This window comes from Pollachius pollachius, assembly GCF_949987615.1.
Source record: "Pollachius pollachius genome assembly, chromosome: 4".
NCBI lineage: Eukaryota > Metazoa > Chordata > Actinopteri > Gadiformes > Gadidae > Pollachius > Pollachius pollachius.
In genome coordinates, this window is record NC_136937.1 from 2,360,264 (window position 1) to 2,388,171 (window position 27,908).

At 48.5% G+C, this 27,908-nt stretch overlaps 1 protein-coding gene across 1 annotated transcript; it reads right to left on the bottom strand.

Moving 5' to 3' along the window:
• Positions 1-1,826: 1,826 nt before the first annotated feature.
• cnot4b (CCR4-NOT transcription complex, subunit 4b) lies at positions 1,827-27,875 on the bottom strand. The gene is given in 14 exon segments (XM_079735189.1): positions 1,827-3,772; positions 7,331-7,591; positions 13,912-14,242; positions 14,244-14,734; positions 15,559-15,820; positions 16,018-16,075; positions 17,196-17,417; positions 18,067-18,191; positions 19,052-19,177; positions 20,249-20,350; positions 20,786-20,872; positions 21,540-21,737; positions 23,168-23,522; positions 27,662-27,875. Coding segments are annotated over 13 exon segments (2,832 nt in total). The 5' UTR covers positions 23,348-23,522; positions 27,662-27,875; the 3' UTR covers positions 1,827-3,383.
• Between the last annotated feature and the right edge of the window lie 33 nt (positions 27,876-27,908).

A 27,908-nucleotide genomic window follows, 5' to 3' on the forward strand; every position in this document is an offset into this window, starting at 1 on the left:
GAATCCACGTGGGTTAGCTTTGCTTAACACTCAAGCAACAACAACATCACGCACAATCAAACACCCACATCCAATAAGCACACACTACATGTACAAGCAGCGGTGCCTGGGTGTGCTGGCGTGAGTGAGCAGGACATGAACCCCGTCCAGGGTAAACATTTACAACAAGTCACCCCTATTTCACGTTGTCTCTCTCTTCATAATCAAAGCCAGAATCGGGGTGGGGGGGGGTATTGTGGTAAAAAGGTACAGGAGATTAAAGGAGAGGTATGTTGTCTTCAGAGTACACCATGGAGGGCTTTCCGCAATCACCTCGATACAACCAAGATACAGGACCGGCCGCCATCTTGGAATTTGGTTTCCAGCTCATCTCGGACTGTTAGCAGCCGCTCCCGACAGCGAAACCGTGTGGATTTTTTTAACCCGACATCGACGACGAGGACTCAGCATGATTCTGTGAGGTTCCAGTGGGTTTCTGATGACGGACATACTGCAGCTTTAACTTTGGGAAACGGACGGTTGGAAAAAGTTAAAAAAAGGATCTATCAACCTTTAACATCAGTAATGTGTCTGTTGAGTAAAAAAAAAAAAACATTATAGGAAATTAAAGAAAAAAAAAGGAAATGTTCAACGTCTGGTGTTTTTCTTTAGTGTGTAGAAGTGTGGTTATATGAAGCCTTTGAAGCCAAATAATGAGGACCCATGACTTGGACCGCAAACAGGTAGGTAAATAAAGTGGATTCAGTGGATCCTCACGCGAGAGTAAGAGGAAATATGGCGAGAAAAACGGGAAGGAGCGGCTGTGTAACCGTTGAATACGAGTCAAGAGCTGCTGAACTGGTGGGAGATATTAAGGACTCAAGGCTGGACAAACACTGCATTGGAGCGGAAAATTACTCGAACAATATTATAAGTGCTTTCTTCCCCCCCAACCTAAAAATGTTTTACCGACATGTTGCCAAAACATGTTCAAGGTTCATTAGTTGTGTAAGTAAAAGGTTTGCTGATGATATTAGTCCTGTTTTTACGACTTAACAATTATGTGTTTCAACAGTGAATGTAGATTGTCATCACTGCACACTGGAAAATAAAGTGTTTCAGTATAGGCAGCATTAAGTCCACCCAAACACATCAGCCTACTTAGGTCAGTTCCACCTTTAGTTGATTATACAGGTAAGCCTTTTCCATTAGGTCAGTTCCACCTTAAACTGTATATACAGGTAGGCCTTTTCCATTACTTAATTTGAGCATTCGTTTTCTTTAGGTCAGGTATTCTACAGGAATCAGTTCTCGCCCGCATTCACCCACCTGATCATTTTCAGTCGTCAAGGAAAACCTTGGTTTCATAATACATCTGTGGATTAAACTAATGTTGAGATATTATGTATATATATATTTGAGAAGATTTTTACCTACGCATAAAATGAAAAAAGACATGACATCGTACATTTGTACAATCCAACCTTATTTTTGACTAATGAATAAATATATAAATAGTTCCCTTGAAGAAAAATACTGATAACGAAAATAAACCATCAGCAAGTGTGCAACGTTTAATGTATGCTGGGCAGAGAATAAAAGGCCAAGTTTTAAACCAGGACTATGATAATTATCACTTAATGTTTACTTCAAATGCAAGATAAATAATTAATTTGCCCACACTTAAATAGTTGATAATTAACGACTATCTTAACAGCTTACAGCTTAATCACGGGTAGTTACGATTCCTTGCTAAATTATGCATTTGAGGACTCAACTTTGAAGCACTACCTGTCGAGTGTGACAATAAAACTTAAAAATCAATGGCACAAAAAAACCCCACATTTGAGACGAAGATGAAACAAACACAGCTGCAATGTTTTCATTTTTTTATTTTAAGATTTAGTTTGTCGTATTTTGTTTGCTCCCAGAATCACGGACGAACTCGGCTCTCCTTTATTAAGCTTGTTTTGTTAGCATCACGTAATTCCCCATCGTTAAGACTGCCAATTTATTAAATCCATTTTTATTATTTCTCAAATCCAATACTGCAGGTGGTCCGGTTCTTCTGTAGGAAATAAAAATGAACGCAAGACCCATAAAAACCAAATCAAAAATGTTTTGAGTGATGACATGAAAACTTGGTGACCGTCTTCTCTCATGAGCGGTTGCTTCAGTTGGCCGTTTAAACTACGCTAAACCCGATCGAACGAAGCCGATACATACTCTCCCGAAATTAAAAACGTCAGAACGCAGGCCATTCGCTGCCTTGTCAGAACGTCATCTGATTGGCTGACGGGGTTCATCCAGACTGCATCGTGCTCCGACGTCAATCACAACTCTTAACCGACGGTCGGTCTCGCTCTCTCCTCGCTTCCGGATATCGGAAACCCACGACTTCGGAATCGCTTCTAGATTCCCGGCGTCGGATCAGGGCGTCGTTGGGAACGGCGGCGGCAGAGGGCGAGGTATTTCTTTTACGTTTTAAGTGATAGTCGAGCGCAACAAACGAGCGCCACACAGTGGCACGGATTCTAACTTCACGCTGGACCGGGTCGGCGTCTTAGCGCCGCCGCCCCGGTCAGAACAAGTCTTACCCCGTTTACTCGCGAAAAGGCATCTCTCTGCCGTCGCCGCACCGCCGACCGGCAGGAAGGGACTAGAAAAGGCACTATGCTCTGATGCAGAGGTTTGGCCGTGAGATGGAAGAATAAGTGGGGATGGGGAGGAGTGGTTCGGTCACAAAGCCAGATCTCCTTGCTACTCCTTATCGTCTCATACACACAGACCCACAATGCATTAGAAACACTGCTTCTACTCTTCTAGCCAAGTCGTGTTGTTGCCGTTCTTAAGTGTATACATTTTTATTTTTGTTTGATCCTGTCGATGTGTTGTCGTCTGATCTATCTGTGCAGAATCCTTATAGACAGAAGATAATTATCCCTGCTCAGCGATAAGCAGATCAGAGTGTTTCTTCACAGAGGGATCGTCTTCCAGGGGGTCAAATCGCTAATGTTTTAGGGTCAAAGGCGGGCACGTTCTATTCTAGCGTGAAAGCTGTTCCTAGCGAGCTAAAAACAAGCCTCTAGATGGTTGTTTGGCTGTGATTGTTCACGTCTAAAGCCTCACTGATTGTGGTACATTACGGCTCCAACTGAAACCAACCAGGGAGAGAGTGGACAGAAACACAAGGAATCACAGAGGAGGATGAGGAGGAAGAAGAAGAAGGAGAAACCAAAAAAAAAGTATGGCATGTCAATCATTTTTCATTAATAGTTTTATCCAGTTTGCGTGTTGTGAGAGGGTCTGGTCGGAGTGTTTCGCCTGGGCCCGGGGGGGGGGTTATTATGGGTTATGACTGGGAGGTCCTATGTGGGGGGGGGGTCGGAGCGAGTCTCTGGGTCCTAGTGCCGGTCCATGGCGGCGTTCTGTAGCAGCTCAGTCTGGCTCTGTACCGGGGCTCTGAAGGGGGGCGTCTGAAAGCCCGGGGGGGGGCCGGAATGGAACTGACCGGAGGGGATCCCGGGCGGTAGCGGAGGGAAGGACCCCCATCCTAATCTGTGGAGGGGGATGTGGCTCCCGAAGTGGGTGCTGTGTGGGTGCTGCTGGGTGTGGTGGGTGGGGGCGCTGGACGTGGCGGGTGTGCCGGGCGGGGGGGCGGTGGGGGCGGGGCCGGGGGCGGGACCGGACGGCGCGTCCATTTCGGTGAGCGCCTGCAGGGACTTGAGCCAGTGGGGGGGGTTGTCGTCGTGGAGGGAGTCCAGGCCGTTGGCGGTGTTGCCTGACGGGACACCTGGGGGGGGGGGGGGGGAGACACAGAGAGGAACAAGGTTAGCATTTTAGCTGTTAGCTAATCTATACATGCAACATGCAAACGCGGAGTGGCTCTCATCCGTCATGTCGTCTGGGGAGATGAAGCTGTGGGTTTGAATCCCGAGGTCTACCCGTAGGCATCCTTCAGAAAGGTGCCACGACCCCCACCCTATAATCGGCATGCGTCTTAAAAACACATTCAACACGATTCTCCAAGTAAAGACGTAATAAACGTGACTAATTCGAACTGTGTGTCTGTGCGACAAAATAATTCAATTAAACGGTGTAAATGACCAAAAGGGGACGCGAGGTCCCGCTGTTTGTGTTGCACGCCGATGTCCTCTCCCAACATGGCTGCCGTCAGGTACAACAATCCCCCCTACCCCTTTGCCCCCAACCCCCACAGGACTTTCCTTGGCACCGGCACAAACCAGGAAGAAAGAAAAAAAAAAAAAAATTGGCATACGGTAGCGTCCATGTTTATTTACGGTACTACCGTCGGACAATTCCACTGTCTGCAACAAAAATGTATGAATAAATAAACGTGCTGAAACGCGAGCCCTCCAGGGACCAGCCATCGACCGGCCCCCAGTCTATTGACCTCCCCGCTTGGACACCACACAGCAAGATTAATGTGGGCCGGCTGGAACCGAAGGCACGGACAGAGGGGTGGGGGGCTGGAACCAGAGGCACGGACAGAGGGGTGGGGGGCTGGAACCAGAGGCACGGACGGGGGGGTAAAAGTAAATACAGTGACAAGGAGGGAGTCACCTGACCCCTGACAGCTGCCGGTGAGCTGAACTGCTGACATCACTGTGTGTGTGTGTGTGTGTGTGTGTGTGTGTGTGTGTGTGTGTGTGTGTGTGTGTGTGTGTGTGTGTGTGTGTGTGTGTGTGTGTGTGTGTGTGTGTGTGTGTGTGTGTGTGTGTGTGTGCCTGAGTGAGTGAATGGGTGGATGTACGAACCTTAGTGAGTGAGTGTACAAACATGAGTGAGTGAGTGAATATGTGCATCTGAGGGAGAGAGTGAGTGGGTGATTGTGAGAACCTGAGTGAGAGTGTGAATTTATGAACCTGAGTGAGTTAATGTGCGAGTGGATGGTTGGTCGAGGGAGAGAATGCAGGTGATTCAGTGAATGTGAGTGAATGAATGTGTTTGAGAATGTAAGTAAAAAAATGAGTGTGTGGCTGCGTGAGTGTGAGGTTCATTCTCTGCGATGAATGCTGTCCAAGTTCTGTTCAATTAGGGTCTGGAGCCAAGGCCTTGTTCCTGAGGCTTCACCAAGGGCATCTACCCCCCCCCCCCTCCTCCAGGCAGGGTCGCCCTCCCGGGGAAAAGTGTGCAGGCTGGACTATCTGTGCTGGCATATGGCCGAGGCCAGGGCTTTCTCCTTCACCTTCCACAAAGACCATGGTCCCAAACACTGCTAAATCATCACTCATGGGTGCAGGTCTTTCTCTGGAACACAACTCAGTGTCTGTGGGTCGTCAATAAAGGAAAAACACAATTCATTCATTGATGAATGAAAGAATTTCTCATCCTTCCTCTGTTATTGTTTTGCGCAACACAAAAGTCGTACGTTTCGGGACCGAAGAAGTCCCGCCATGCGTCGACAGAAAATGCTTTCGGATTGTGCAACACAAAATAACAGGACTATCTGCGCTGGCTTATGGCCGAGGCCAGGGCTTTCTTCCCTAAGACCCTGCTCCCAAACGCTGCTAAATCATCACTTGTGGATGCAGATCTTTCTCTGGACAACACAACTCAGTTTCTGTGGGTCGTCAATGAATGACAAACTCAATATTATTTAAATCATTGATAAAATTGAACAAATTTTGGCAACCTTCCTCTGTTTTTGTTTGCGGACGTAAGACAAAAGTCTTCCGTTTTGGGTCGAAGGAGGATTTCCCGCCATGCGTCAACAGAAAACGTTCTTGGATCGTGCGACACAATAACATTTAAATACACAGGCTGCCATGAAAGGATTGGTTGGTGGCGAAACAATGACACAAGCTTGTTTGTGTTGAAATAAAACCACGCAAACGCTCCCCAAGGCCATCTTTTCAGGAACCCCCACGCAGGCAGACCTGACTCAGTCGGGCGTCGTTCCCCCCCCCCACCGGTGACAAGGAGGGCCCATTGTGCTGCCGTGACGGCTGTTGCCGATGATTCAACCAGGTTACTTAGCATCGATCGCAAACGCCGAAGCAGAGCATGAATGGGCTTTTATCTATGCGTCTCCTGGTGGGGGTTCGGGTCCCCTTGCTGTGTTAAGGCTGGGTCCGGCCCTGCATTATGGTCTGTTCCAGATGCATCATACACCACCCTGCAAGAGTTGCTCTTGTGACATAATTTCCTGGCTTGTGGCACTTATAGCGTTCCCGTTTGTCTTTGTGGGCATCTGGGTTACTGTTAGCTACATTAGCCTCTTAGGCCAACCAGCTTGAAAACAAACAACACAACTTACAGGGCTTAAAGCAAGAAAGATTTGTGAGCTTGAAAAGATGTCCAGGAGGAAATGTGTACAATGTATTGATTTAGGTATTAAATTAATTGAATACTGCTCTATGCCTGATATCAGGCAGGGTGCCTGAGAACTTTAAGCCCTGAACTTTACATTGAATTGCACAAACAGCAAGGCCGTGCAATGCATAAATTGGTGACCGGACTAAAGCAGCAATGCGTTAAGTGGGCAGCCATCTTTGTTTGACGAGTCGTACGGTCAGCCTCACTGAACTTGGTGGACTCTCAGAATCCCGAGTGGGAACGACGAAAAGGGGGCGTGCCTAGGTGAAACGCCACAAGAAAGCTGGGCCACTTCCCTCTTTGCAACTCGTGCGTGTGGTGAACGAGACCACACCATAAAGAGGGTCAGCGAGTTGCGGCTACGACTGTTAGCGACTAGCGTTATGTATCCGAGGAAACAGTCTCCCGAACCACCGCGTTTGACCCCTGGGCGTCGGGAAAGGGGAGCTGCATTATGCATGCGGCGGGTAAAGATAGCTCCAGGTAACGCCGGTCTATCGGCGGTGTTGGGGGGGGGGGGGGGGGTGAATGCTTAAGTGGATTAAACGCCGCGACGTCCGTGCTGCTGCCACACTGTAAACCCACACTCCCCATAATAAGCAGACGCATTAAAAACTCGCCGCGCGACTGAAGTTCCAGCGGCGGAGAAGGTTAGAGAGGGGGGTGATAAATCCCTGGGAATGGAGGTAGGGAAGGGAGCTGGGTAGAGTTGGGGGGGGGGGGGGGGGGGGGTCGTTTAATCATCTCAGCAGATGGTCTTATCCGAAGTGACTCAGCGATTCAGACACGCGTCGTTAAGGTGCTGCGGCCGACTGGCATCGCGCTCGCGGCACGAAGAAAGCGTGGTGGATGGACTGGGGGGCGGGCCACCAGGGAGACGGAGGGAGACGGGGGGGGGTAACAGGGAGGGGGGGGGAGACAGGGGGAGCACCAGGGAGAAAGAGGGAGACGGGGGTGGGGGGGGGGGAGCACCAGGGAGACAGGGGTGGGCGGGTGGGTCCACGGTTCCTACCAGTGATGATGGCGGGGTCCATCCAGCTGGCCGTGTTCTCCCAGCAGCTGGTGGTCCCGACCCCGAAGCCCAGCGCGGTGGGGGGGCCCGTGTTGTGGCTGACGCCGTTCAGGGAGGAGGAGGAAGAGGAGGAGGAGGAAGAGGAGGAGGAGGGCGAGGAGTTGGGCAGGCCGCCGAAGTTGATGTTGATGTTGGGCAGGAGGGCGCGCAGGCCGTCCTGCCACTCCTTCACATTCAGCCCGTCGTCAGACCCGTTGTGTTCTGTGGGGGGGGGGGGGGAACACAAGAAGAAGGGCTTTTAAAGATTTGTTTTTTTTGCATTTTTATGCTTTAGGGACAGAGTGAGATGGACAGGAAGGTATGGGAGACAGAGGGGAGGACGTGCAGCAAAGGACCGAGGAGGAGGCAGGAATCGAACCCGGGCCGCTGCCATCAGGACTGTGCCTTATGGCGCGCTTCCACCGGCGGGTGCACCACTACCCTTCACTACTAGCCCAGCACGCCGCGGGCTAGTAGTGAAGGTGCGGTTTGGCCCAGCTCAGTTACGGCTCGCGTTTCCACCGCCGACAGTACCCTTATGGTAGGGCGGGAGTTTAAACCGGGTGGTGATAGCCGCGGCAGCTACGGAAGGATCGTGACCTCATAGCAGCCCGACACAGTGTAGCCTGCCAATAAATTCAATGAAAAAGAAAAACCCGACACTTTAAACAAAGAGCCACAATGTTGGACATACAAGCCCAACTTTTTGGCACCCTTTCAGACCGCTTGGTACCCGAACGGAGGAGTAACAAAAAATAGGCACGGCTAAGCACGGCTAAGTGCGCTTATTTTTTGACCCCGCCCACTTTTGGCGGCGAAAACGCAATTGCACGACAACATGCGCAGCCCGGAACTGCCAGACACCAGGATAGAAAACAGCTTCTTATTAGGAGCAGGACGCCTGAAAATCAGGTTTGGGGGATTTTGCTTTGGAGCAATTTCCAGCCGCCTTGTGGGTGTAACATCTTTAACAGAACTATTTTTATCAGCACCATTATTCTGTCAGGTGTTTGTGTTTGCTCTGCGGGGGTAGTGTTGTTTTCCGCTCTTGTGTTTTTTAGCTGCGATACGTCCCGTCTTGTTTGCGGGATGAAAGCAAATGAAAGTCCTTATCCTGCTGACCGAGCACACAGGGGCTGTCGCCGCTCAGCAGGTGGGGTCCGAGGGGCTGTTTGACTTCTCTGTTCCCAAACAAGAGCCCGGCATGAAGGGTCGGGGGTGGGGGGGGCTCGCTATGGCGACACAGGAGAGCGAGTAGGCCTCTCGATTTCCTGGTGAGTACTTGTTTTATTTGCGACCGCACTTGGAAACTAGCCGCCTTTGCCGTCGCTAAGCCCCAGTACGGGATCAGTGTAGAGTGCACCGTTGTTTGGAGAATGGAGAATGGTGGCAATCAGTGCATTTCTTTAAATAGGAACCACTGCTTTACTTGATGGGGACGGCACATAATTAGCTAAACCCGACACTTGCAAAGACGAAAAGATGAAATCAAATCAAAATCCATCTAATGCTCACACAAAAAGGAATTAAAGCCATTTGAATAGGCTTGATATAGCTGACTAAATGAATGTTTGTCGTCCGCGTTTGCTCAGGGTAATTGCAGGACGACGGGACACCAGCGATCAAACTCGGTCCACTGGCAGAGATTGGGCCCGTCTCTAAACATCAACACTGCCATCCGTTTGGCTGGGCGCCGCAGAAGTCAACAGGAGCCTTCGCCGCTCCGTCACGCCGAGACGCAAGTGCTGCCAGAGCCGAGCGCGCAGGGGACGGCTCTGAACACGGCGGGGAGGTTCCCTTAAACCTCGTTTAACGCCGTCGCGAGTGAACGGTGAAACTGAACCAGGAATGACATCATACTGTCGTTTTTGGATGCGGCATGGCGACTGTAAATAAGGGTTCCACATAGCGCCGTGTAATTAAACTCATTTTGATCGTGATTTTTGGGTCAAACGATCTCCAAACCATATTTTCTATTTGACCTTTTTGTGTATTTTAAGGGGAAATTTCAAAAGTTCGCAGTTAGTTTTCTTTCGGAGAGAAATGCTGAATAAATGCAACATGGTTTCAAACTCAAAAATATTTTGTATGAATAGTTTGACTAATCGTGATTTCAATATTGACCAAAATAATCGTGGTTATGATTTTTTCCCGTAATGTAGCAGCCCTAGTTCAACACCTAGAATGGAGTGAAACACGGGAGCGTTTCTGCATGGTGGTAGACGTCAGCGAGGCCACGATAGAACATGGGTGAGGGACATCATTAACTAGAGTTCCGTCAGCACAGCACTGTGTTTCTAACCAATCAGGATTCACAATGTAAACGCAGGTCACAACCATCTCACGTTCAATGTCACCAATAGCCAACGGATGAAACCGGACACTAACATCTCAAGGAGGAAGTGGTTGGATGGATTTTTGAAGAGATTTAGGCCAAGATGTTTCCTTATGCTTGAGGAGGCCAGGATTTTAAAATACGTTTTGGCGCCCCCTGCAGGCCAAACTCAGGTAAAATGTATCTTTAGAGGGAATGTTCTATAATATAGCAGCTTTTCAATTGGATTTCAAATAGGTTTGAAAGTGTGCCTACAAAGATAGGGAAATCTGCATTCTAACCATGTTCTCCTCACTATACTATAATTAGTGGATCGAGATTGACAGCTTAATGCGTCTCCGCCATGTTGCTAATCACAGGTGTTGCAGGTAAAATGTCTCCTTCTGCTTGCGGGGGGTGAACCCTGTCTATTGAATGGACGCCGGCTGACCCAAATCCGTGATCCACTCACATACAACATAACGATTATGTCTGCATAACGACACGGTTTCATGTAACGAGCGCCCGACCATGGAAGACAATCCAAAAGGGCAATTGTGTCTGACTTAAGGAGGTCTAAACGATGTCCCATTAGGAAAATATGTGATCATCTGGAGATGAAAGCCTGTTCAAAATGCATTCATGGTTCATTATTACAACCAAGACGGCTCTGTAGCCCGGAATTGTACGTGGGCATCAATTTCCACAAGTATGAGGGCTGCAAATGAGATACTACAGACAGGATGGCCATAACGCTCTGCTGAGCCTTTAACAGTTATCATTGCGGGGTGAATAATGCAGCACAGTTGGCAGCACAGTCAATGAACAGTGTCATTGAAACAGGTGGCGATATCATGATAAAAAGTGAAGTCTCCCAGCCAGTTCTAAAAAGGATACAGGACCGGCCAGCTTGAAGTTCAAGAACCGGGTGAAATTGTGATTATCGTGTGATTATGTTGATGGTTATTGCGTTCCACAAAAGGTGTACGATGGTGGTTTGTTTTGCGGTACAGATAAAAATAACCTTCCTCGTCCAGAAAGTCTCCGAGGCCACTACCCTGTGATTTCGTACCACATCGTGATAGGCGTGTGGACAGCATTAACAAATCACCTGTGGTTCTCACCGGTGACTGCATCACCGACACACGTACAGGCCAATGTTTAATTCATGTGCTCTGCACTGGAGCCCGAGTTTAAAAATAAAAGAGGAACGTGGGCCGAGTCATTTCATTCCACACATGTCCAAAGTATGCTGATTAATTATTTAATAAGCAAATGGCTGCACTGCTTTTTTGTGATAACATTAAGCGAGGGGGAAGAGCACCAAATAAAACAGAAATGGGCGCGTTTCATCTGAGATATCTCACAGTTCAAGAGCTGCCGTCTCATATTTAAACCAGAAAGGAAGACGGTTGGTGTTTGGGTGAGTGAAAAGAACTTCAGATGTTCCGACATGTTAGAAAAAAAGTTTGGCCAAAAAAATATTTGGACATAAACTACAAGAAAATAAAAAAAAACATCTTCCCTGCGATCCCTGAAGCGCCGCGCTGACTGAGCGACCCCTCCCAATGACACCCACCCCAAAACCCTCTCCTCTGGCTATCTTTGGTCCATCGAGGACCACGAGAAGCAGACCAGCCTAAACAATGGACTCTGGGGGGGGGGGGGGGGGGGGGCGTCGTGAGAGCCCAGTGGAGATGGAGATACAGTAGAAAGCCGTGATCCTTTTGTTTGGGTTCCACGCCGAGTAGAGCTTGGAAGCAACAGAAGGGATTACGTTTAGGGGATTCCCGACTACAGAGTAGCAGTGAAGGGGGATTGCTTTACAGGTGATACCAGACGGGCAGGTAGTGGGCATCTGTTCAAATATGGATGATGAGCTGGGCCCAAGGAAAAAAAATACCGGCCTTTAGAACATCGGCTTTTAAGTCTTGTGTTTAATAAAATATCGGACTCTCATAATACTCTCTAGGCATATGTGAAGGATGAGCGTCAAAGACTGTTAAGTCAAACCAATTTCATAGAAAGAAGATTTCTTCTCAAATTTTAGCCATCCCAACGAATGTCGACAGACCATCATATTGATACCGATAAGACCTAAAGGACATTAAATAAACGGGTGTGGTGCACCTCCAATAAGGCATTTTGGTTTGTACATTCGTTGGTTAGAAAGTACTTCAAAAAAGGGACCAACATTTATGCCCGATTTCATCATGGCCATTGTATCACGGTCGTGTAAACTTGGGTTTCCTGGCAACCAAATCCATCCAGATGTAGGAGAAGTTTGGAGACGCAAAAGAGAGGGAGGTGGGTGGAGGGGGTCTTAATTAGTTGACTGTTAATTGTTGTCAAGGAGCAGCTAAGTGGGCTGAAGGGTTGCTACATTAAAGCATCATCTGCCTAATGGTCGCCCATGCAAGACTGGCCATTGTCAGTGCAACACACACACGCACACAATTTCAGTGACAAATCACTGTTGAGGAACCCGGGATGGTTTTGCATGAGCGATGACGGGGGGGGGGGGGGGGGGGGGGGGGTGGTGACGATCTGGAACACAATCATGTGGCACACACGCAACATTGCGTCAACGCTTAAATGACCCATTTGTGTGAACATGTACCATCAATTATTCATTCCTGAACACCAAATCGCACTGGGTGGGCTGAATCAAACCCCGGGAAGGAATTCCGTCATGGGTCGCAGAAAATGAATTCTGAAACATGAACGCCTACTTAAATTCAGTAATGGACCACATTCTAACATGGAGTCATATTGCGCAATCCTAATCGTTTATATCGAAACCATCCATGCCAAAATGGCGACCTTGCGTCTATTCAGTTAGTGCAGTTAGCGGACAGCTAGTGTCTTTCTGGTTGGCAGTGAGGCGCCAGAAGGTTCCAACAAAGCATTAGCAGAAACCATCTACTGAGAGAACTAGCTTAATCATCTCTGATAATGAGGGTCAAAATGAATAGAGCCTCATTATTCATCATTTGGAAAATATCCCAACAGTTACAGATTAAGAAAATGCCCTCTTGTAGAAAGCGATGCATTTCCATGTTGCGTCGACAGAACAGTCATTACAAACACCTTCCTTCTTCAGGGCTCCTACCAGTCATTAGGAAGGTCAAGGCACTAGGAAGGTCAAGGCACAAGATATTTCTTTAAATGGTAATGAATCCTGGACGACACGTCATTGGGCTTGTGACGAGGTAGACATTAAGACCAGGGATCAACTTGTTCAGACTGATAAGGGTGTGTGTGTTCGGTGTGTATGTGTATGTATGGATGTGTGATGACGAGAACGATAGCATATCATATGCTGCCCCCTGCTGGACAAAAGCTACACGTTTCGCCACAGTGCACCAGGCTACTTCCTTAACATTTGGCTATTCATGTCTAGAATAGAAGACAGACTTTCCTGGGTTTAAAAAAAGTCATCCCTAAAGGGAATTAAAGGTCCCATATTAGAGTGGGATTAGCCATTACAAGCCTTTTGGAAAATCGCCCTCTTCTGACATCAGAAGTGGGCGTGTCCACCTAGATGTATGACGGATAGACGAACAACGTTTGCTACAGTCCACTGGGTAGGCTGGTCTATCCAGCACACACACCAACTTGAAATGTCAGAAGAGGCAGATTTTCAAAAGGGCTAATCACACTCACACCTGGTGGTATAATATGCCACCTTTAAAAACATCCCTAGAGGGAGTCAAGGTGCAATGATTTATGGCATGGGTTGCGATCTTTTAAAGGGCTCATGTCATGCCACCAGGTGTGGCTGAGATTAGCTGGTACAAGCTTTTCTTTTTTAAAATCATCAAAGCATGCATTGTAATCTAGAAGTGAGCATGCCTAAATGTACATCTCCTTTTACATTTGTCCATGTTATGATTATTACTTTTATGCTGCAAGTTTAGCTCAGGAACAATACCATACAATGGTGTAGTCCCTTTTCACTAGTTCAAGCACAATGAAATGGTTGATTCATTTTGAAATGGATAATCCTAAGTAATATTTAGGTATTTTTGTCCTCTGCACGTATCATTGAATCGATATCGAAGCAATTGGATCAATGTCGAATCGATATCGACATCGAATCGAGACCTAAAGAATCGAATTCAATTGTGAGGCACCTGTCAAAACCCAGCCCATAATAAACACGGACCTCAAAACCCACCCCCCCCCAAACCGCGCGCTCCGTCTTCGAGTACAGAAGGGGTCTTACCCGAGATGGCGATCCCTCCTAGGCCCGTGCTGTGCAGTCGGGGCGTCGATAAGTCCAAGAAGCTGCTCTCCAGGGCCGAGGACGCTATCGTCATGCCGACCGCGTGGTTCATGTGTGCAAAGTGATTCCGCGCGACGCCGGGCGGCATAGTCCCGCCGCCGCCGGCCAACCAGGGCTGGCGGGAGGCCGCCCCGGGGGAGTGGCCCACGTTGTTGGAGCAGGAGGAGGACGAGGAGCAGGAGGAAGACGAGGAGGAGGAGGAGGGGGACGAGGACGACGGGGGCGAGGGGAGGTGGCGGTGGCCCCCCACCGGGAAGCTGAAGGAGGTGTAGCCGGGGCGGTGCAGTTGGGGCTGCGGCGGCGGCGGCGGGTGGTGGTGGTGGTGGTGGTGGTGGTGGTTCTGGAGGTGGTGGTGCATCTGGGAGTAGCGGTGCTGCAGCCCCAGGGGGAAGTGGTTGTTGGGCGGGGGGCAGCATGCCCGGGGGGCCCGCGCCGCCGAAGCCCCCCTTGGCGGCGGGGAGTGACGTGGGGAGGCCGCCGCCGCCGCCGCCGCCGCCGGAGGAGGAGGAGGAGGAGGAGGGGCCGTGGGCGGGGCTGCGGGAGAAGGGACCCGGGGACGGGGGGGCCGGCGGTGGGCTGTCCTGCAGGGAGAGCTCCTTCTCGATGAGGTCGGCCAGCGCCTGGCGCGTCACGTCGAAGGGGTCGAAGCCCAGCTCGTCGTCCTGCGTGCTCTGCGCGGCGGGGGTCTGCTGGGCCGCCTGCGTGGACGAGCCGAAGCCGAAGGCCGCCTGCCAGTCCGTGGACGACGACACCGGCATGGTGTCTGGGGGGGGGGGGAAGCAGCGTTTACATGAGGGGGGGGGGGGGGGGTCGGCGTTAGGTCGTTTTTAGACGTTTTATAGCAGGTGATACTAAGTGATGCCCTGCTTTTGCTTTTAGATCATAATCCTTCTAATTTTCATACCTGTGTAACGCTACATTTAAATTTTATCGCAAAGCTACTCATGAGGGAGGCTGGGGATAATTGAACGTACGATAAATGCTTGAAATACAAAAAAAAAAAAAAAGGGAAAACGAAAATGCACAACGATCACATTTCTAGGAAAGCTGATGGAGTTAGAAAGACGAGGTTGACCCAAACTCATTGTCCTCTTGGTCAGGCTTCAAATCGAGCTTCATAGCCCTATATCTGTCCTTTACAATGCGTTACGACAGACAGGCAGACGGACAGAGACAGACCGACAGACAGAGACAGACAGACAGACCGACCGACAGAGACAGACACCCAAAGACAGAGAGACAGACAGACAGACAGGCAGGCAGACGGACAGAGACAGAAACCCAAAGACAGAGAGACAGACAGACAGACAGACAGGCAGGCAGACGGCCAGAGACAGACACCCAAAAAAAGAGAGACAGACAGACAGGCAGACGGACAGAGGCAGACCGACAGACAGAGACAGACAGACAGACACAGACTGACAGAGACAGACAGACAGACAGACAGACAGACAGACACCCAAAGACAGACAGACATACACGCATAGACAGACAGGCAGACAGACAGAGACAGCCAACCAAAGACAGACAGACAGACAGACAGAGACAGACAGACAGACACCCAAAGACAGACACCCACCCACCCACCTGAGGCAAAGAGGCTCTGTGGTTCGGGGGCGGTGAGCCACTCCGTGGAGCTGTTCAGCGGGGAGCCCCCTAGGCCGGGCATACCGCTGCTGGGCACCGGGTTGGGGTGCCTGAAGTTGCTGTTGTCCGAGAACAGGGACTGGGACTCGGCGGAGGAGCCCTCGAAGGGGGAGCGCACCAGGAGGCCGCTCACGCTGATGGGCAGCACCAGGTTGTGTTTGCTCAGGCCAGGAGGGGGCGACGGAGAGTCACTGCAAGGGAGCTGCAGGGGGCGGATATAGGAGAGTAAGAAGACGACTGGAGCATTACCACAGCAGATCATAACATTGCAACATCAATAACTTTAAACAACGATAAATGCGACCTAATAATAAAACGACAGGGCCTTTGACGATCTGTGAAAAGAGGTCGCAGTTCCTTTCGGTGCAAAAACAAGCCCTCCATTGGAGTGAGTCTTACCAGTTGTGAGGTATCACTGTTGCTGATACTGATGATATCTGGCAGTTTGTCACTGGGACTGCACGGGAACAAAAACATATGGCGGGGTGTTATTTCATCAAAGACATTAGTGCACGTCTTCGAGCCGACAACCGAGAGATTCGAGTTACTCTCTGCCGTTGCAGAAAAAGTGATAAAGAAACGATTAAAAAAGGAGATAATGACATTTGAGTATAAACAAAACACTTTAATTTAATTAATAATTGTGCAAACTCTGTAACCCCAAAAATGTATATCAACACCATGAGGTCAAGGTTAAAGGCATCGATGTTAAGGAAGGTCAACAGCGATACTGTGGTTGTTAGGGGGGAAAACCCGGCCCCTTTCAAAGGGGAGATATTACGCCACCATGTGTGAGTGGGAGATTTTTAGTATGACCAACACGACATTGGAAGCAGTCAACATATACACTGTTCTTTCCTTTAGGCCAGGCCTATGTGTTGAGATGAATTGATATTAAACCAAATCACAGCCTTTGCGATTTTGCAAATCGCGTAATATTACATTGCGATGTTGGTTTGAACTCGATTAATCGTTCAGCCCTAAACACCGCCCCTTTAAACGTGGGGTTCCCCGGCCGGTCCGGTACCTGGCACGGTCGCAATCATGCAACCCCCCCAAATCTTTAATAATCCATGAGTCAATCTGAAGTTTAAAGGGGTGATATTACACCACCAGGTGTGAGTGTGAGCAGTCGTTACAAGCCGTTTGAAAATCTGCCCTTTCCTGTGTTTAAATGACATCACAAGTGGGAGCGTCCACCTAGATATATGCTCCACTGGGATACGGCCAATTTTGAAGAACGGCTTGCAATGGCCAATCAACCAGAGGTGATTGGCCAAGGGGTGTTGGCCAATCATAACAACCACCAACCCCAACTTCGCATAAAGGATGTGTGCCCCCAGGTGTCACACCTAGCGGCATAACAACACCCCTTTATGTGAAGTTGGGGGGTTGTTTACTGCGCGTTCGAGGGAGGGGAGTTGTCGTTTCTCTGGGTGTGAATGATGGCGGGAGCCATGGTTGTGCATGTGAGTTGAGACTTTCGGTGAAAGTCTCAACTCAAACAACTGTCGCCGTGGTTACTGGATTAACACTTTAAAGGTGTGTGTGTGTGAGGGGGGGGGGGGGAAGGGTACCTGGCACGGTCACAGCTGGAGGAGAAGTGGGAGGAGAGGCCGGCGAAGGAGCCGGGGAGGCCGGGATCGGAGTCCACCCCCTCCTCTGGGGTCAGGTGGTCCGAGTCAGAGCTGCTGTCCGGCGACGGGCTCTTCCCCGGCTCGGAGGACAGTAGCCCCCCCGCCTGCTGGTCCGGGAGCTGCAGGGAGGGCCACATCTCTGTGTTGTTGGTGCTGTTGGACCTGGACGGGGGGGGGAAAGAGAGAGAGAGAGAGAGAGAGAGAGAGAGAGAGAGAGAGAGAGAGAGAGAGAGAGAGAGAGAGAGAGAGAGAGAGAGAGAGAGAGAGAGAGAGAGAGAGAGAGAGAGAGAGAGAGAGAGAGAGAGAGAGAGAGATTGGGAGGGGGGGAGAGAGAAAGAGGGAAGGCGGAGAGAGAAAGATGGGGAGAGGTAGGAGAGAAAGAGAGACGGGGGGAGAGAGAGAGAAAGAGAGCGAAAGATAGACAGGGTTTGGGGGGGGGGGCGGAGAGAGAGAAAGAGATAGAGGGAGAGAGAGACGGGGGGAGAGAGAGAGAGAGAAAGAGATCGGAAGAAACGGGGAGAGAGAGAAAGAGACATGGGGGGGGGGGGAGAGCGAGAGACGGTAAGATAACATTCACTTCATTAATCCAGGACAGGTTAATTCGGGGGGTTCCGTGCAGAAAGTAAAGGACTGTAATAATAAAATAAAAAGGAGCTACAATTTTAATTAGTGTAAAATAAGATCTTGAGGACAGAAGGACGGCCTTCACGATTTGATTCATCCTCATAAAATGATTTGACTTAATTTAATTAACACAAATCTTAGAGCGAGCAGAGGACGACTGAACGGGGGGGGCGGGGGCAGTGCCTACCTCTGTAAGGAGACGGATTTGCTCTTGGTCTTCTCCCCGCCGGCGACGGCGCTCTGTGGCAACGCGGAGGTGTTCTTGAAGAGGTCGTGGAGCAGCTTCTGTTCGTACTCCTGGTGCTTCCCCGCCTGGGGGTGGGGGGGACAAAAACACACGGCACGGGGGCTTGTATGGAGACGGACGCAGAACGCAGGCCTTCTGACGGCAGCGGGTCTAAAGGGCCGATTGTGGTTCCACGTTCACGCAACGCAAGGACCTCGTAGACGCTTCGACGCAGTCGTGAACCCGTTTTGGTTCTGCGTCGGGTTTTAGTGAGCGGACCAATCACAGCCCTTGCTGCTGCCTCGCCTCGACGCAAGGTTACAATTTTTGGGAGGCGCACGGCGGGTCCTTGCGGTGGACGCAAGGAGGGTCCGCAAGGACGTAAGGGGTCCGTAACCCCTCTTGCGTTGCGTGAACGTGGGACCGTAATCAGCCCTTTAGAAGGACACTCTGTAGATACAGTATGTTACCTTATCACCACCGTCATATGGATCAATATATAAAGAAAATAACACTAACATATCCGTCACTATTAGTAGTACTATTTACGAAGAAAACTCAGTGATATTATTAGCAGTCAGTCAATAGTCAGTTGAAACTAGTCCGTGTTGACTTTGCTGTGAAAAGCATATTTGAAAAACGGTCTTCAAATTGTGTTTGCACAGTTCGCCTCAAATTATCTATTACCATTTCCTTTTTTAGCAAACCTTATCCAAAATGAATGAATTCAGATACAAGACATCAAAGAGCAGGTTGGGGTTATGCATCTTGCCCCGTAGACATGGGGGCAATCAAACCCAGAACCTTTCAGCTGGGATTCATAAGGTTCTGTGTTGACCAGTACACTATCCTAATTTGGAGAGTCGCATTTGAGGAGGCACTAATGTCAACCATACCACCTCCACCCCCTCCACCCCCCTCCACCCCAGCAGGGCGTCCAGTGTACCTGCATCTCCTCCTTGGTGAAGCTGGCCGCCTCGTCGCCTAGCTCGTGGAGGTACATGCAGTCCGGTTTGGGACACTGCATGCTCTTTAAGAAGTAGCTGCAGTACTTAGTCGTCCCTAAAGAAGCCTGCCAAGAGGGGGAAAGGGAAGAATTAGAGCCCGGACCAATAAATCGTTTGGCCAATTTTACCGGCCGATTTAAGCTTACAGCAGATATATAATCGGAATATATGAAAACGTAAGAAATGGTGGCAATTTACAAACGTAATTAGATCTTTATAAATCCTGAACTTCGCATGTTGAAGCTCTTAATGCTTTAGGTGAGCACATCTACGTAAACACCAACAAATTAACATAATGTTCTGTGTGAAAAAAATAAAAATAAAAATAAATCAGTCGGGCTCTACAAAGAATTACGAGATTGTGGAGACTTTCCGTCTGATGCTAAGCCCTGTTGACAGGATGTCAATTAAATTGCCAACAGCCAATTAAAAAAGGATCAGTTTAGAAGACTCTTTTATATCCGTTAGGGGTGAGCTACTTCCATCCTATCCCAATTGACACACTGAGCACACGCTCCAATCCAATCCTATCTTACTTTTACATTCTCCTAACCGGTCGAGCGGACCGCCTCGTTACCGCTTAGCATAGCGTATTAGCATGTAGCGTTGTTGTCGTCGCTCCGTGGCTTATGGTGTGTTTGAGATGCATCATACACCAGCTAATTTCCTGGCTTGTAGCACTTCTAGCATTCCTGTTTGTCTTTGTGGGCATCGCTACACGACGAGTCTAGGAAGAACGGTCCTTGGCTAGTCATTGTTGGCTACATTAGCCTCTTTAGCAAACCAGCGCGAAAACTAACAACAAAAACTTTATAGTGAATTTCACGCACAGCAAGATTGTGCAAAGCATAAGTCGGTGACCGGATTAAAGCAGCAATGTAATCAAGTAAAGTTGTGTTAATTAAAAAAATTAAAACGACCACAAATACAATGAAAATATATCTCTTTACGGGCGCAGCCATCTTTGTTTGTCGAGTCGTACGATAAACCTCGCTGAACTCAGTGGACTCTCAGGAGCCCGATTGGATACGACCAAAAGGGGGTTTGCCTCGGTGAAATGTCACAAGAAAGCCGGGCGATTTCCCACAATGAAACTCGTGCGGGTGGTGTACGAGGAATCTCGACCACACCGTTACCTTGAGTGTCCTGCCGTCGACGACCACGTTGTTCACAGACTGTATCGCTCTGAGGGCGTCGTCCGAGCGGATGTACGTCACGTACGCGCTTGCGCTGGGACCCTGGAGAGAGGAGGGTAGGACAGTGAGAGGAGGACGGTGAATGGGTTAGACAGGGCCTGTGGACTGTGGTTGGTGTAGGGCTGTGCAATTAACCATATTTTGATCGTGATTTCTATTTCTCGGTCAAACGATCTCCAAACTAAGGTAATCGAGTTGAAACGATTATTATTGTTATTATGTATATATATTTTTTGAAGTGTATTTATACATGCATTGAATGTTTTATAGAAATTGCAGAACAGCTGGATACATATTTGTACATTGTGTTTTTTTTGGAGAGAAATGCTGAATAGATGCATCATGTTTTCAAACTCCCAAATAATCGTTTGAATAATCTTGTAATCAATATTGACCGAAATAATCATGATTATGATTTTTTTCCCCATAATCAAGCAGCCCTAAGTGGGTGGATGGTCATGAGTTCAGTGGGGGTACCTGTGAGCCAGCGTAGGAGGTGCTGTTGTTGATCACCACCTTGTGGATTTTCCCGAACTTGCCGAAATACTCTGGCCTCTTGAGAACCTATGTGGGAACACCACGGGAGAATGGGTTGGGAATGTCAAGGAACACTAGCGGTAGCCAACAGACATTGTATAGTCCTTATTCAGTACACTGCAAAAAAAAGTGATAAGAAAAATCAAAAAAGACTTTAATAATTGAGAGACCTCTGTATCCCAAAAAATGTACATCAACCCCATAAGGGGAAGGTTAAAGACATCCATGTTAAGGAAGGTCAACAGTGATACTGTGGATGTTAGGGGGGGGTCAAACCTTGCCCCTTCCGGCAGGGAGCCAGCCCCACCACTACTGAATATTAGGGATTGACCGATATGGATTTTTTTAGGGCTGATATCAATTCTTTTTTCATCAGCCTTAGCCAATGACCGATATGCCGATACCGATTTTCTTGAGCCGATAATGCTTTTGCTCCCTCAAATTCCATCATAAAAATTACACAATGATGATAACAAATGTTACAAGTCAAAAGTAAAAAAAAATGAACATTTATTGAACTGTCTCTAAATCATCCCGGGCAAAAATATATACACGTTTTTTACGTGTACAGATACACGTAAAAAACGCAAATATCAGCCGACGATATCGCCCGGCCGACATATCGGTCGATCACTGCTGAATATCCTTCACCGCCCCCCCCCTCTTGACTCTCGTTGGGCCCGGCCCCTCTCACCTCGGGCTCGGCCAGTCTCTGGGACAGGCCGACCACGAACACCAGGTTGCGCTGGACCACGCGCACGCTGGCCAGGTGCTTCCGGTTCTCCGTGAGCTTCTGGCGCTTCTCGCTCTGTCTCTGCTTCTTCTCGCTCTTGATCTTCTGCAGCTCCTCCGGGGAGAGGGGCTTGTAGACCGCGGGGTCCTCGGGGTAGGGCTGGAGTGGGCGGAGTTATGGGTTTGTTTTGTGGGATGGGAGTGCCCTTGGTTATGGAGCAATAAGGCGGTTGTTTGGTGTCTATTAGAATATGTCTTATAGTCTAATTCAGATGATTGGTTGATTTAAAAAGAAGGAACAACAAATATAAGCTAGCTGGAACGATGGGTGTCTGATAATGTAGAAGACTTATTTGGATAATCGTTTCTTTTATAAAGCAAGGACAAAACATATTGGATAGGAGGAATGTGTGTAAATAGAAACTGACATTCAGAACAAACTGATCCCTGAATCTGAATCACTATGCATGTGCATAGCCTCACAACACACCTGGCTTTGGGCCGCGGCTAACTCAATTAGGCACTAGGAGTTGCTGATGTGATTAATCGAATGGACTCGCGGGATTGTGGCAATTTCTGGGATGTATATTCTCCTACTCACTCCAGGTCTCTTTCGATAAAAGCGTCAGCTAGATAAATGTGATGGAGTAGCACATGAAAAGAGGCGGACGCAAGGGGGAAATCAATCTTTGACAATTCTCCAAATGAGTCATTAGCCAAGTACATCACATACCCTGCCCACGTTGGGAACACACCCACTCACAGCCACCGCGGAAACCTAGAAGGAGATCTCTCAGCCAATTGTCCGAATAAGGTCTGTCAGTTGTCCTATCATCTACCCTCCGAGAGTCACTGCTTTCACACCCCTAGCTAAAGCTAGCGATTGCTAAAAAGCTAGCCATCGCTAAAAGGCTAGCCATCGATTAAGGCTAGCCATCGCAAAGAGCTAGCCATCGCTAAAGGCTAGCCATCTCCAAAATCTAGCCATCGCTAAAAGCTAGCCATCACTAAAGGCTGGCCATCGCTAAAGGCAAGCCTTCACTAAAGGTTAACCATCGCTAAAGGCTAACCACCGCTAAAGGCTAGCCATCGCTAAAAGCTGGCCATCGCTAAAAGCTGGCCATCGTCAAGAGCAAGCCATCTCCATGAGCTAGCCATCGCTAAAAGCTAGCCATCACTAAAAGCTAGCCATCAATTAAAGCTAGCCATCGCTAAAAGCTAGCCTTCGCCAAAAGCTAGCCATCGCTAAAGGCTAGCCATCGCTAAAGGCTAGCCATCGCTAAAGGCTAGCCATCGCTAAAGGCTAGCCATCGCTTAAGGCTAGCCATCGCTAAAGGCTAACCACCGCTAAAGGCTAGCCATCGCTAAAAGCTAGCCATCGCTTAAAGCAAGCCATCGCTAAAGGCTAGCCTTCGCTAAAAGCTAGCCTTCGCTAAAAGCTAGCCTTCACGAAAGGCAAGCCTTCCCTAAGGGCTAGCCATCGCTAAAGGCTAGCGCTCCCCCTCATCTCCCCCTCTACGGTTCCGGCCCCGACCACGACGCCCCTCCTAGGAGCCCCTCCGACGAGGCCTTCCTACGGGGCCCTCCTACCTTCCTGCAGGCGGGGCAGAGGCCGTTCTCGTCGGTGCGGATGCGGTGCCAGCAGAAGCGGCAGATCTGGTAGCCGCAGGTGCAGGGGAAGAAGTTGACGTCGTCGATCTCCAGGGCCTCCATGCACAGCGGACACTCCATGTCGTGGCACTCCTCCTTCATCTCAGGGCTGCTGGACATCCTGTGGCAGGGGGCCACCGGCTCGGGAGCGGGACGGGTGGACGGGTGGGTGGCTGGGAGAGGACGGGTCCGCCGGTCGGGGTGTGAGGTGGGGAGGGCCGAGGTGGGAGTCGTTCAAGGTGGAGGGTGAGGAGGAGGGGTGATGGATGGCTCGGGTTTGAGGTTCGGATCTCAGCTGCAAGGAGTATTAAGGGAGAGAGGGAAGAGAGAGAGAGAGAGACAAGGGGTTATATAATGTAAACCATCTGCCAATTACAAGTAGTAAAAAAATGATATATGACAGATATAAAAACTTAACTCAAGGCCGATAAGAAAGGGGAGAATTTACGGTTTTGGGACAGTAGAAGGTGTCTCGATTTTGTAGGTCAACCCTTGCATGAGTATGCCATTTTTTTGTATTCTCTGGAAGGTTGGATCAGGGACAACATGCGCTAGCAAATGACAGCATATCCAATCATTAGAATATATTTTTTATATTTTCTTGATATAAAGCCGACTTTACCTCCTGATGGCTATGGAGGATCAAATCAAACCATTGCATTTACATTTCGCAATGACTGATGAGTTTACTTAGGAAAGTTATCCAGTACATTCTTTAGTCATGTTGTCCGCTTTGATGCTCTGTAATAGGCCCTGCATTCAAAACAACTCATGAATTACTGGTAATGTGGTTTGCATAGGAAATGTGTGCTGTGCCTATATGCCTAGGCAGTGTGTCACCAACATCATCAACGACGAAGTCCGCAGATCACAAGGAAATGTGGGGGAGGGATGTGGGTTAAAAGAGCATTTTGGGTCAACTTTAGAAGCTGGGAATGCCTTTTTATTCACCTTTTGCTTTTGTATACCGCAAGTGGTAAGGGAACGCTTAAAATGCCATCTCTTTGGTTTTAAAAAAACTCAATAACATTTTCTACATGATAAGATATTGGGCTGCTTACGCGTTTGTGCGAGTGTGTGATAAAGTCAGCCATTCGATTCTTCAGGCATTGCTTAAAAACGCCATTAGTCATATCATTCCCTGTTGAACATGACCAAGGGCATTTGTGTTGGGTTGGGTAAACAAAGATTTGTGCAGTTGAAACCAGGGTGAGATATGACTAATTTTCTCAGACATGCCTGTGACTTTACTCTTAAATGATCACTATTGGATTTACCCATTATTAAAGTTAATCGTGCCAGCCAGTTTAACCAGTTCCCACCATTGAGTTGAAGTCCAGAGTGTTTGTTCTTACACAATAAACAAGACAACAACACCCACCTGTATTAAGCAAGTATGTTGGGCTAGCCTTCATCACAATAGCGCAGCAATTTAGACAAATTCAATGCAGGAGTCCAATGGCTGTGATCCTAGGCTAGCAATAGCAGTAAAGACAGCCTTGTCCAGTGCTGGTCATCCATCAAGCAAACCAGTGACTAAGCGGCCACTTGTACAGATGTATCACTCTCTCAAGGGGTACACCTGCTTATCTTAATGGGGGAAATATAGTGGCTTACATAAGAGATGTCATATGCCACAACACTTTTCATGGCCAACCATTAAGCCAATGGGCAGGAAACAGACTAAGATCTGTGAAGTGACCAATTCTTGGTCACTAAAAAGGTAGGTGTACTCCTTGCTAGGGTGTAACATTTCTTGGTCCTCAAATTTGGGCTGAGTATGTTATGTGTTGAACAGAATTCAACAGCACTTTGTAATATTGGTCCACACAGGTTCGCCTGATTCTAACAGCCACCATAAGTCGAATATTGCTACAATAACACGGCTTAACAGTGTTAAACCAAAGTGCAAACGCTTACACTAATGCGCACATTCACACTGTCTGACAGATGTAAAAGCATGGCTTGAAAACTCCCACTTCCCAGTGAATGCCTACTCGATACATTTCCAGTCACACACACGGAAAACAATGCATTATCTGTTTCCACCGATTCTGACACAGCGCAAAGTTGGCAGTAAAGAAATGAATTTAAAAAAAAATCAAAAAAAAAGAGAAAAAGAATGACGCAGCCCTACGCATTTCTAGCAATTCTACACCAAAAAGATGTTAAGATAGGGTTTAGTGTTGGCCTCTTCCGTCCTTCCTGTCATTGAGGACATATCTTCCAGGAAACCACCTGCATTCAGATGTGTCCCCACCCAAAACATTAAGACCTCTTCTCTATTGCTGTCCCTTTGATGGCTACGGGCGGCAACGACCAAACTATGTGACTACGTGAGACCGTGAGAGAATGACAGAGACCAACAATTAGCAAAAAGAGTGCCTGGGAGAGTGAGAGAGACCAGTGGGAGGTAGACTGACACACCGGAGTAAAGAGTAGGTTAGAGACAGAGCCAAGAGAGGACAGCTAAAAATACCACGGCCGCTGACCAGAACACGGAAGAGGCGGAGCCTGCTGAGAGTTCTCTATTAAAGGGAAGTGCAGACAGGATGTAGTAGTCCAGACCACACCCCCTCCCACGACTGCTTGACATGAATGGGCATCAGCCACCTGCCTCCATTGTAGGCTATGTATATTGAGTCTAGGCAGCACTTTTGTACAATTTCGCACAATGCATGCATTAGTAACAAAAAACAATATGGGGCCTTGTCCAACCAACTGGTCATTGAGTAGTAATCCACTGTGAAGAAATTAAACCTAATATTAGGAATTGATCTTGAGTGTGAGAGTGGTGGTCTAGCATCCTCAAAGGTTACCTACTCTCTCAATTTATTGCTGTGTCGCATTATCTTTTGACAGATACATCCAAGTCATGATTCAGTTTCATGGTAATCATACACACACAAGCATAGCACATTCTTACACCAAGCCATCGTGTGACGATGCACAAATCCAGGATGAAGGATTCACATGACCCTGCATGTTTACATTAGCAGTTGATTGCCTCCTAGTGTAATGCTCAGTGAAAATCAGCCACACAGCCTACTGCCCCAGTGCCTTCTGTTCTGAGGTCATCTGACAAGGAAACAGACTAAGGCCTGAAATGTTCCTTGTTTGTAGTGGGACTATTGACACCAGAAGAAAAATAATTAGGCATATGTTTCATCCCACCCACGTCTCCGCTGAAATAATCTGGCAAGTTCATCTCTGTTTGACTTTGTTAAGACATGATCAAGAGATAAAATGTCAGCTAAAGGGTATCATTTTAATGTCCTCCCAAAAAAGTCGAAAGACGGTATCGACAATGCGTCGCAATTAAAATGCAAAGTGAGGGTGAGGAAAAATATATTTATTATTTTTTTGCAACGCACTTGTCGAAGCGGTTGTCAAGTCATCACAAGACACGGATGCAAACACTATTAAACACCCCTTTGAAAGGCCCGTCTTAATGTTTACAATCAATAATCAAACGGTATGAATGGTGGAGTAGCTCGTCACGAATTAAAAAATATGAAACAAGTGGCACTGATAGAAATCTGAATTGTACGTCATGACAACTTCAGGGAAGCGATTGTACTTATTAAGCTGGAATCAAAAAATGTGTACTGAACAGCAACTTTTCGGATTGCACATTGTAAGACCTTATGCTGCCAAGGAGCCGGCATATGACGCCTTAGCTGACGAGGGTGGAAGTAGTCAGCAACATCACCTAAATAGCTAGCCTTCGCTACCTGCAACTAGCCGCTAGGCTAACTAGCTAGCTAACTAGCTTCTACCGCCTATTAGTAGACAGAGCTACGGCGACTAGCTAGCCCCTGCAAGCTGGGGGGGGGGGGGGACAACTTAGCTAACTAGCTAGCCCCGGCACTAGCCCAATTGCTGACCATAACTAGGCTAACTAGCCAGGGTCTACCACCTCATACGAGCCCCGGCTAGGCTACCTAGCCGGTGACCGAGGACGCTTTAATAACCTCGCTAGCTCCCGAAGCTAAGTAGCGGGGAGGACTCTGAGGCTCTGTCGGCTAACGCTAAACAGCGGGCTAGCCGCTCCTGGCCAGTAAAATAAAACACCCACGGCGTCGCCACAATACGACCCAAGTCACCGTACGATGACGTGGCCTTCGTCCATAAACACACACGGTGTTGTTATGGAGTGGGGGTCCATACAGGGGGGTGACAGCGGGTTTGATCCCGCTGCGGCCTGCGCTGCCCGGGCCGAGCCCGCCGCTCTCCAGCTCCCCGAGGAGCGACACCAACTGGGGGAGATCGCTTCTGGTTTTCGTCTTTAAAGAAACCGGAGCCCGCCGAGGCGGACAACAACTCGATGGGTTTTGGGTGGGTGCACCTTCGTGTCCCACTTGGCTCTCGCACCGGGGCCGGATCGTTAAGCAGATTATATGATTTACTACGGTAGTTTAGTGGGATACTCACCCTGTCTTGTTTCTTGCTGGGAATTCCTCTCCGGGATGATCGCACCGAATGGGCGGGGTGGGGGTTATGTCGCCTTTTCTATGTACAATTTGATAGGCCGGATACCTCTTCTGATGGATTTAATTCAATATAATTTGTTTAGTGATAACACTATGCCCATTCTTTCAAATAATGATGCTAGCTACCTAGTTATAACAGAAACCACCATCTTACATTGAAAGGTGGAGTGGAGGCAACTACTGGAGCA